Genomic DNA, 12072 nt, shown 5'->3' with positions numbered 1-12072 from the left:
TTTCTATTATCAAAAAATTCACATCATATATATTTTACATCATTTTACTTCATGAATATCTGACTAGGTAAGGAACAGCTGCTTGCCATTATTAAATTAAGAAATTCTGGTTGGTTGAAATTAATCATCTACTCCATCTGGTTTGAAACTCAAAGCAGTATTTCATAACTACTGTAAAGTTCAGTTAGGAAGAAATCTATTTAATTTTCAAAGTAAAGTACCAATTTTCCAGGATTCAAGTATCTATATCAAATATAAAAATAATGCAGCCTTATGGGTAATATGCACAGCATACAATTATGAAAATGTATGAATGAATACACAGTAGGAAAAAAAGGTGAGCCATTAATTCAGATACAATTACTTTAAATGCTTTTTATTTGCAACCTGCTACAGATCTTAGTTAGAAATCCCTTCTTTTGTCTCTTCAACTAAATGACTTCAATGAAGTAATTAATACTGGTAACAGTGCAACACATTAAAAGGGAGAATATGCAAAAACTTACTGTTCTTAGTACCAAAATCCCTGGAAAAAGGCAGGATGGCAGAATCAACAAGGGTATGTAAGATCTATGTAAAAATTAAATTTTGCCTTGAAAATACTAGCAAGAGTTTAGAATGAAAAAACTATTGCTATAAAGTGTCTAAATCTTCCCAACCAGAGAACCAAACAGGGGTTACTAGTTCGAAAATAAAGCAAAACCATGGCAAAATGAGACTGTTAAAATGAAACACACAGGAAAAGAAAACATAAATTAGTAAATTATACATTTAAATAAATGCAGAATAGAGAAAAATATCACATTTTCAAACAGAAGTCAGAAATCTTGAAGATGTCATTTTAAGTTACACATTCTAGAAAATAATAAACTAAGAGCAATTAATTTTCCTGGTCACAGCCTTTTTAATGGGGATCACATCAAACACAGCCTTTTTAATGGGGATCACATCAAAGACTAACTTGGAAAAAAATAGTGGTGAGTTAATAGGTTTGCTTGGTGTGTGTACTGATGTTATGTCTAAAATCATTAGCAGAAGGCCATTTATATACTAAAAGAAGTGCTTACAAAGCTTGAGAATGAGCAAGGTTGGCAGACAAAAATCCCTATTTATATCACACACACAGACTTATTTTTGCTTTGGTTATCATTTTACCTGAGCTGTAGAAAAGGTCAGGTCTCTCGAGAATGTCTCCTTCATGGATGTATGGCTCAATTCGATCATCACCATACAAGTACTGCTCACTCTCATCCATCTGACGACTCTCTACCATCTCCAGCCACTGAGAGTTATGCCAGCGAAACTTTTCACTCTGAATTTTCTTAGCCCATTCTTCATCATATTCCTATTGCAAACAAAGTCAATTATTTTTATGTAAGCTTATGAAGGCACTTCCTTGGCACTCAGATAGCAGTACATTTAGCTTATAAGAAGAGAATTTTGGGGCCTTTGTTTGGGTCAGAGAAAACATTAAAAGTACCTGTTCAGATTTACTGTACACGATAATCAATAAAAATCCATTTATTACATATATTAAGACATCTCTGTTTGGATTATCAATCGCCATTGGCAATGGCAAAAACTGGAAAAGTTCAAATTTCACAAATTCTTTATCTAAGTATTACTAGAATTTAGGTAAGCAACCAGACTTCAGCTTCCAAAGAGTTTTGTGGCTATAATTACTGTGGCACTAATGACAGGTGGTTGAGCATTAAAATCACATCTTTCGCTGTATCTTTTTGTTTAGATAAAATTTTTCAGTAGGAAAAAAAAACACTATTAAAGAATTTCTCCTAAAAACTGAAATGGTTTACTACAAAAAACAAATAGCAGAATTTAATTCAATTTTGTTTCAACCACAAAATAATAATGTCTTGTTTGGTCATAATTATTTCTTTAAACATCTCCTGCTTTAACCATGAACTCTTGAGGAGCAAGACTGTGGCTTATTCATTGTATCTGTAGCATCTATTGACAGAGAACTTCATTGGTGCGTGTTTTTGAAGGGCAAGTAGGCAAATTATTACAAAAGTTACAGCTGAACCTATCTAGCTCCACAGGTTGTGGTTACTTCTGACAAGTGTATTCACTTAATTAATGGACAGTACCACTGATGACTTAGATGGAAAAAAAGGCTTCAGGTATTTCTTGTCATCCTAATCACTGGGTTCTTAGTTTTAAATTCCTCTGTCTTTTCTTTAACACTTCTGTTTATATATTTTTTTTAAGTTGGTAAGGTGCCAGGCAATACTACTGTCCTCCAATAGTTAGGATGATCACGATAACTAAGAGGTGGACCAAATATATATTTTAAGTGAATGCGGAACAATTTTCATACAAAGCCAAATAAGGCTGAAGTCAAAAACTGTCATCACAGAATAAATTTCTGGGACGTAAGAATACATATGAAATTTTATAATAAAGGTATTCATTATTATCAAAATTTTTCTTGTTAAATTTTAAGTTTCACATTATCAATATATCTCTTAGTGTCAGCTGTTAGACTGTGTGTTCTATACTGTACAACTCTGAAACTATATAGATGTTACTTTTCAACTTAGGTTGGTGGAAGTAGAAGATAGTTTTTGGCTATGGTACTGCTAATGGCAATTTTGCCACCAAATTATTAACCGTTCATTCTTTCTAGTGGTTATCTATTAAAATTCCTATTAGTTGTCAGTTTATTTCCTAATATAATTATTTAAAATTAAATTGTATAAAAGAGTTATCATAAATATTATTGCATTTTACTTAAAATAATAAACATTAATTCAACTGTTATAATCACAATATTTAATAGAATATGCCTTATAATACTAGATATCCTATTAGATCTACATTAAATACTGGAACTAATTTGAGTGGTATTGTTTCTTTCATGAATAGCAGTTTGTTTCACTTGGCAAGAGGTATAAAACTAACTTTTCATTTTGGTAGAAAAATTTAAAATTTGATTATCTGAATGAAGAAGTATCCAAGGAAGATGATAGACATATGATTTGAATGTTTTATTATAATTTAAGTTCAAGCATGTGGATTCCTAATGTAAGAACAGAAGTTGAAATCATCAAGCACCCAAAGCATGTAAAATATGGGGTTTGCTATTCCACTAAGGCTAAAACTTGCTTCTTGTGAATATCTGTGAAACGTTACAGGGGTACGTATAATTTAAAAAAGTAAATCCTTCCCTGGTGGTCCAGTGGTTAAGACTCTGCACTTCCAATGCAGGGGGCGCAGGTTCGATCCCTGGTCAGGGAACAAAGGTCCCACATGCTGCATGGTGTGGCCAAAAAAATAAAATAAAAAAGTAAATCCTTAAACTGCATATCCATAAAAATGTATTTGGCCTAGTAAGTAATGCTCTGCACAAAGAAGAAAATTCATGCTTATTCTATGAGTTATCATCTCTACCCTTCTTGTAAGATTTTACTATTCTAGTTTAATAATAAAAATACATCTAATAAATGTAGAAATGTGTAATAAATGAGCTGTTTTCATCACAAACAACAGCCTTTCTAACTTAAGCCTTATTACCCTTTAAACTTATTGCAATGTTCTTATTAATGAACCTACACACACAAGCCTGAGTTTTTTTGTTTAAAGACTATCTACACTATATTTGACAGAAGTCCAAACACACAAACCAAAAACATCCATGAGACTCCATGGCTAGCTTGTGACACTAAAACTTGACTTCTTAGTGTCTTGGGAAAGCTGATTTTCCAATGCAGTGAGTTAGCATCAGATTTAATAAGACTACCCTTATGCTGATCTGAATTCCTTTAAAGCTTTTGCCTTCCTTTTATTATGATTATTTTTTAATATCAGTTTATGACTGAGAAAACCCACAGAACCAGGGTATCTCTTAACATTATAAGGCCAAAAGGTACAGTAACAATTATATAGATTGTACTATTTTCTTTATTAAAGATAATTTTATTCTTATTTTAAGTATTTTTGTACAATAAAACAACAGGCTTACTTTTCTATGACTAACATAATGAGTAACATGTACATTATTGTTTACTGGATAACAACTATGGTTGTCTTCTCAGCTCTTCAGAAAAAAAACAAAAACAAAAGTTTCTCCCTCAGTAAATATGAAACAGAATATGTTATTCTATACCAAGCTGAGTAATCATTTAGGATATAGAAAATTATGTTCTGCAGAAGATCCAACAATGATTACAGATTCCTACGACAATGAATCCACTACAATGACGTGTGGAGTTTTCACAAAAGATGGCCTTGAGACTCATTAAATACAGCGAGCTTTTTGTTATAGATCATAGGAAAGAAAATGGCAAAAAACCCTGACCAAACAGTATCAAGGCCTTAAAGTCTCAAGCAGTTATGACTTTTTGAAAACATTTGGAGTTTTATGATTATAAAACTATTTCCATTATAAAACTATTTCCTGACTGAAAGTTGAAAATTACAGAAAAAATACCCTAATATCTTTACCTTAGCTAGAACCACAATAAATACTGGTATATACTAGTTTTCAGTGACTTTCTTAATTCTAATATTAACAGCTAACTTTGGAGGATGTTTTAAAATATGCATTTTTAAATTTACAGGCTACGTATAAAACAGTATTAAGATATTATACTTGTGCCATAAAGGTTTGCTCTAGTTTGTGATAATGCAGCCTCAGGTATTCGAATATTTACCAAATGTAGCATCTTGGAATGAAGGATGTTATGAGGAATGCAATATTTGTTTAAATATTTTCATTTCTTTTTCCTTAATAGCAAATTGGTTAGAATCAAAAAAGATAGTACAGTTTTGCTATATGATGCTGTATTTTTCATCTTTATGTTTCTGAAACACTGATTTTTATGTTCCATATTTCTTGAAAATTAAATATTTTAGCTTATGGATGTCGAAGATCTATTTATCAACCGTAGTGAATTAATAGGTTAGGACAGTGGTCCCAAGAATTTTAGATTTTAAAAAGGTTCAAAAGTAAATCTGTGGGACTTGGGACTTCCCTGGTGGTGCAGTGCTTAAGAATCCACCTGCCAGGGATTCCCTGGTGGTGCAGCGGTTGAGAGTCCGCCTGCTAATGCAGGGCACACGGGTTCGTGCCCCGGTCCGGGAGGATCCCGCATGCTGCGGAGCGGCTGGGCCCGTGAGCCGTGGCTGCTGGGCCTGTGCTCCGCAGCGGGAGAGGCCACAGCAGTGAGAGGCCCGCATAGCGCAAAAAAAAAAAAAAAAAAAAAAAAGAATCCACCTGCCAATGCAGGGGACATGGGTTCGAACCCTGGTCCAGGAAGATCCCACATGCCGTGGAGCAGCTAAGGCCATGTGCCACAACTACTGAGCCTGTGCTCTAGAGCCCACGGGCCACAACTACTGAGCCCGAGTGCCACAACTGCTGAAGTCTGCATGCCTAGCGTCCGTGCTCCGCAACAAGAGAAGCCACTGCAATGAGAAGCCCACACACCTTAACGAAGAGTAGCCCCCGCTCACCGCAACCAGAGAAAGCCCGCGTGTAGCAATGAAGACCCAACGCAGCCAAAAATAAATAAATAAATGAATGAATATATTTATTTATTTATTATTTTTTGCAGTACGTGGGCCTCTCACTGTTGTGGCCTCTCCCGTTGTGGAGCACAGGCTTCGGACACGCAGGCTCTGCGGCCATGGCTCACGGGCCCAGGCGCTCCGCGGCATGTGGGATCTTCCCGGACCGGGGCATGAACCCGTGTCCCCTGCATCGGCAGGTGGACTCTCAACCACTGCGTCACCAGGGAAACCCATAAATTAATTTTTTTTAAAAAGTAAATCTGTGGGACTGATATTAAATGTAAATCAACTTCCACCTACTATTATTGTTTTATAAAAGAAAGGCCATTTTAAGACTAAAAATGTGAGAAAGACGATCTCACAATAAAGATATACCTTCCCAACACTAAAATACTTTAACTTTACGTTTACAACTCCTCCCCAGTTCTGGTCTCTCTCTTCTCTTTCCTCTCTCACTTTCTCACACACACACACACACACACACACACACACACACACACACACACACTTTTTTCTTTTCCCTCTCTTTTCCATTTTAGTGAAAACCAGTGAAAGCTTTATCATACCCCAGTGGACCAGCATATTCTGGAATCCCTAGTCTCAGCTATCTTCTGTATCTATGCTCAGTGAGTATAGTTTAATAGCCCTGGCAAAGTCATACTTTCTTTGTGTCTCACAGTCTGAATTTATAGACACTAATAATGTGGTATGGTATAATACAAAGAACATTGGATAAGGGCCAAGAGACCTGGGTTCTCCTTCTAGTTCTGATACTAACAGAAATATGCAACCTTCTAAAGGTATTTTAAAATCTGTTGGTCTCAGATTCTTCAATTGTAAAATGAAACAAATCTAAGATTTATTCAAGTTCTAAAATTCCTCAAATACAAATCTATAATTAATACCATTACCTCATAAAGCTGTTGAAATAACTATCCCCCAAAACTGCAGAATAATAGCAATATACAGAGGTCATCTTTTAAAAATTACATAGCAATTGTAAATGAATATTGTATCAAAATTTAATAAATTCAACATATATCAATTAAAACCAATTCCCTCTAACCCCTCTCCCCCAAATCCCTACTTCCCTCTTATATCACTGCCCCCTCATTATCAGAAAATAGATACGGGAATTCAGGGATGTCATAGCTCAAACACAGGCAAGAAATGTCACCAAAATTTATCAAGCTATTGTGGAAATACTCTAGGAATATAGTTGTTTTTTCTTCATTTTTGAAATGCTTCTTTTCACAAGGAGTGCACCCTGATATCCTTGCTTTGGGACTCTAGTTTGTCTTGTATTTAAAGGTACACATGCTTTGTCTTTTATTTTCTTCTCAGCTCCTGACATTATGACCTTAAGCACTAGTTTTCATAAATTCTAAAGTGTCACGAAAGACTTATGGTTTGATTTTATATGGAATGTGCCATCCTTTCTGAAGTCCTATATCATTTTGTTTACTACTAAACCACTGAAACATTATGAAGCCTTAACCAGCTTATTATCAGAGCCTGTTCACTATCAGGAAAACTCTTTGTCACTGGCTTCCGTCACACCTTGTATCTGATTAACACACTACAGGGTAACACAGAGCTACATAGATCTGCTTTGTGTTCTAACGTAACTGATGGAAAACAGATTTTCCTTTCTCCTTTAACGTGGCTGCCCCCTAATTGAGAATGTAATATGGTTTATTTAATACAATTCTTTATACTAAATTAAAGCAGATCTAGAGTAATTTAGTTGCTCATTAAGATTAAGGTAGTAGCTGCTAAAAAGATGCCTTTTATAGCTTAGAAATACTTCTCCCAATGATATGTATATATTATCTATATTTATCTAATACATAATTAAACACACATACATAATAGAGTTGTTGACTTTTATGCACATACTACCTATTTCTCAATAGTACTGTCCCAAATGTTGCCCTTTAGTCTTGACTATGGCATTTTCTAACCAGACCTCAAAGTACAATTATCTCTTCAACCTCTGTTTAAAGCACTGAGGAGGCTCATCTGTGTAATATCATTTCAAATATCATGTCCACAGAGTAAAAGATATAACTAAATAAAATTTATTTAAGCAAGGAATCATGACTTTTCTTTCATACCATGCTTTTTTTTTTAAATCCAACTGCTGACAATTAAAAAAAGCAATAAAGTAACATGCATAATACTGGCAGGGAATACACACACATGCATATATATATATATATATATATATATATATGCATGTAAATTCTAATAAACTAGAAAAATATCTCAAATTTCTGCCTTTCAGATTTATGCAATATAAAAATGAGCTCCATAAGAGGGCTAACCACTAAAACCAACTGGGTTTATCTCACGAAGCCCAATTTGACTGTATGGAATTGAGAAATTAACATCAAACTTACAAATCTGAGAAATGAAAATTTGCCAAGACTGTAGAACAAGCAAGAACCAACTCCACCTGCTTTGGAAAGAACATTTTAGAAGTTTCTGTCAACAACTCACTTGAAAATCCCCGCTCTGTGCCCATAACCAACCTGCAAGCCAATTAAAAGTAAAAACCTTCTACCCATTTTACCAATCCCTACCCATTCATGGTTTTGAAATCCTGTCCTGAAATAACCTGAGTTTTAAGCTAACCCTAATCCTAACCCTATGAAACTTTCTCTATAACTTCCCTTTCAAGATATTATAAGACATTTTTAAGGCTTCTGTGGTGGCGCAGTGGTTGAGAGTCCGCCTGCTGATGCAAGGGACACGGGTTCGTGCCCCGGTCCGGGAAGATCCCACATGCCGCGGAGCGGCTGGGCCCGTGAGTCATGGCCGCTGAGCCTGCGAGTCCGGAGCCTGTGCTCCGCGGCGGGAGAGGCCACAGCAGTGAGAGGCCCGCATACCACAGAAAAAAAAAAAAAAAAAGATATTATAAGATATTTTTAAAAAGTGTTCTCCTTTGCTAGACGTTTATTATTAATAAATCCACATTTTCTGTCTGACACAGGCTTCCCCTGGTAATTTTTGTGGGGACTATGACAGTTGATGTCTTAGAGGTTACATGTAAACCTACATTAGTTTATCTCACTTCAATATACCAGTCTTATTAAATATAACTGTGTCTCTCCTAGAATGAAGATAGCACCTTGTTTTCATAGTTTAAAATAATTCCAGATTATTTTAATACACACAATTTGCCAATGATCAAAATTAACAGCTAAAAGAGAAAAAGCTGCCATTCAAAATCTTAGTGACACAAACCTCTGTTAGTATCAAATCACGTGTAGGCCTGTGGCTGGCTAGAAGGCAACAGACATCAGTATTTTACCAGAGAACCTAGGTACATTCCCTTCTCCATAAACATCCTGTAGATACAATGTGCAATGCATTAGTACAGAATATCTATTGACAGCCCATGTAGTAGTACTGCTCCTAAAAGGCCAGTTCATGTCTAGACGACAGTATCCTGGTGTCTAGATTGTAAACTTTTATATTCTAGAGACTTCGTGTTGTTTTTTATTCCCAGTGTCAATCTTAGTTGTCTGGAACACAGTATGTGCTTAATAAACATGTATTAAATGTTTGACAACCCAGTTATGTCAGGGGAGGAAATTGTTTACTAATTGGGGAGGAATTTGAGGTTCTCAAATACTTCATACAAAGCTGAGGAAGGACTGAGGGATAAAAATCTAATTGGGTTTTTAGAAGCTCTCTATGTATAGAGGGTTCTGATCTTCCCTTGATGATCTTCAAGTCTTGGAAGAGAAAAGGTAATGATCAATTGCTGTATAATTCCCTTGGAAGATGAGGAAGCTAGGCTCCTCTCTCCTGGCCTCCATTCTCCTCTCTGCAGCTACCCCATTCCCTGCCTCCCAAAGCTACATGCAAAGCCTAGTCAGACAGGCAACAATTTGCTGATGAGGCAACAGAGACTGCATCACCAAACATGTAATCCTCTACAGTACAAACAGTACTATGAACACATATCTGTTTCAATTCACCAATTGAGGGCCTGGGCCTAAATACATTAAACACTTCATCACTAATGTAACATTTCTATAATTTGGGGAAAGAATACTTTACTGCAGAGGGCATATTTCCCTAAGGTTTGCAAGGCATCTAATTTTTCTTGGTATTATTCCATGATGTTTGTCTTGAGTGCAAGAAGTTTGCTTTCTTAAAGATAAATCGCCTTAAGCTACAAATATTCCCACTCTTTCTGTATTTTTTTTGATCATAGCCATGCCAAGAATACTCGGAAATCAAAATCTAGAGGTAAAAAAGAGTCTTAAGAGATCATCTACTTCCATTTTAGGCAGGTTTCTAACAAACTATTTTAGAAAGTTGGTTATTTAGCTGTTACTAATGTTAACTGGACAGACTTCACATTCTCCCTTGACAGCCTATTTCTAGTGTTTCATCATCCTTGCTGTGTCTAATCAAAGTTTCTCCTGTTTCAAATTAAGTCAATTTCCTCTTGTTTTACTCTTTAAAAAGATTTGGGACAAGCAAATAACACCCTGCGTCGTGATCAGTAATAGAGTCTGAGCTCAAAGAACTAAAGAATGGCAGCTACGTCCCAAGTGGACCTGAGAAGCTGTCTTTACTGATGCATTAAAATGCCCCACTCCTCAAATTTCTTCCAAATGAGGCCCAGCAAACCAGTATAACTTTGGTCTGAGGTTAGTCTGGTTTGGTCTGATAAATTGAGTCCAAATCCAAATTAGTCACCACAGATTCAGAACATGGGTAATTTAACACATGGGGCACTTCTATACTAGCAAAGGTAGCTTCCTATTTCTCTACACTGTCCCAATCAACACCTTTCAGTAAACTGACCTATTCTGTTAACTTCCCTGACATGAAGTCTTAAAGTGCCAAATTCAGCCATTTTTCAGGACAATCTTAAAGTAAACTACAAATAGAAATATGTCTGGCCAAAATATATATATTCCAAATAACTTTCCAGAGTTTAAATCCAAACTGTGAACAGATTATCTTCCCATATCATTTTAAAAGTTGAACAGAAAATAACATAAATAATTAACTGTACTAAGGAAAGGAAACGTTGATCCAGATATTTAATCTATATATAAACTTCACAACTTGGTGTGAATTTTGGTTTAGTTTGAACAAAACATATTGAGTGACCATCATGTGGCAGATGCTCATATATATTTTCTCTAACTTCTTTAATCCTCAGAAGTGTCACTGTAAACTAAATCTTCAAAAAGTTAAATAAATTGCCTGAGATTATTCAGCAGGTGAGAGAACTAGAATCAGTTGTATTCTAAATGCAATACTCTATTGGATCAAGTTGCCACTTCATAGAGGCCAAAAGTTTAATCTAAGATCAGAATCCCTACTCAACTGACAAGGGAAGAAAAATGTTTTGGGAAGAAGCTGCCCCTGGTGTTGCAGTTTCCTATTACCAAGATAAAATTGAGCCAGGGCCTTGAATCCTACAAGGTGTATAATAGCAGAAAGGTAAAAAAACATTCTTCTAGCAGAACATGGGATGTTTCCAGAGTCTGGTGCCCACCTATCAGCTGTATTGGACTACTTCCTTCTCTTCTAAGAACCTCAGCTATGACTATGACTCAGTTGAGTAGCACAGCATAGGACTTCCAGATCACATGAATAATTCACATGTGAATATCTTTAAATATTCTCAGTTTAACAACTCTAGTATTTCTGAGTATCTTTTTAGACTTAAGTTTTACAAAGTATGAAATGAAACAATCTAAAATTACTTGGCACCACATCAAATACTTACTTTGTAAGTCCAGTGTAGAGAGGTATAGAGAGATTAGGTGAACTTTCAGATTACTTGTTCAAATTTGTTTTATACTAACTCACATGATCAGACAGCATCTTAGGGAACCAGACAGAGCTAGCTGACGTATCACCAGTTTCATTTTGCTGATTCTTCTTGGAAGTCCTCTTATTCACAAGGCTTTTTATGAATGTAATAATCTAAAATAATTTTCTCTGTGATTTTATATTTTAACTCTGACCAGGATTTATAAGTTCTTGCAAGGAGGGTAGGATCAACGAAGTAAAATGAAGACTAAAAATATTCATTGGATTTAGAAAAATGAAGGTCAAGGTGACTTTCATAAGCACCACTTCAATGCAGTAATGGAGGCAGAAGCAAGAATTGGTAGAAAGGAGAAAGGGGAATGTAGAAAGGAGGATGGGAAAGTGAAGAAGTGAAGGAAGTAATATGTAGACATTTTTTTCAAAATGTTGATTCTAGAGAGAAAGAGAGAGGTAGGACAGAGACACAGGGTGGGGATAACTCCTGATAACTCCTGTTTAAAATGAGAGGCTTGAGCCCAGAGCTTAGAAATAATTGGGAATGAAAATTTTATCTTATGACAAATAAATTCACATTTTACAATAAATATTTTTATAAGACTAAGCTGGCCTTTTGGAACTATCACTAGCCTGTATTCTAAACCAAACATACCTAATACATAAATCTAAACATATTTTTACCTTCCATCTACTTTTTCTCAAAAGAAGGTAATTTTAAAAGTATGATAAAAG

General features: G+C 35.4%; 1 protein-coding gene across 3 annotated transcripts in view; it reads right to left on the bottom strand.

Moving 5' to 3' along the window:
• KIFAP3 (kinesin associated protein 3) overlaps nt 1-12072 on the bottom strand; it is a gene marked incomplete at its 3' end in the record, with an annotated part of 158551 nt that overhangs the window by 35666 nt on the left and 110813 nt on the right. For all 3 annotated transcript variants that reach the window (XM_082862992.1, XM_082862993.1, XM_082862994.1), the window contains one exon: nt 1156-1345. In XM_082862992.1, coding sequence (XP_082719118.1) covers nt 1156-1345 — 190 coding nt within the window. The remainder of the gene's footprint in view (nt 1-1155; nt 1346-12072) is intronic.

Source organism: Leucopleurus acutus (assembly GCF_964270905.1).
Source record: "Leucopleurus acutus genome assembly, chromosome: 2".
Classification (NCBI taxonomy): Eukaryota; Metazoa; Chordata; class Mammalia; order Artiodactyla; family Delphinidae; genus Leucopleurus; species Leucopleurus acutus.
This window is presented reverse-complemented; position numbering and strand designations above follow the sequence as displayed.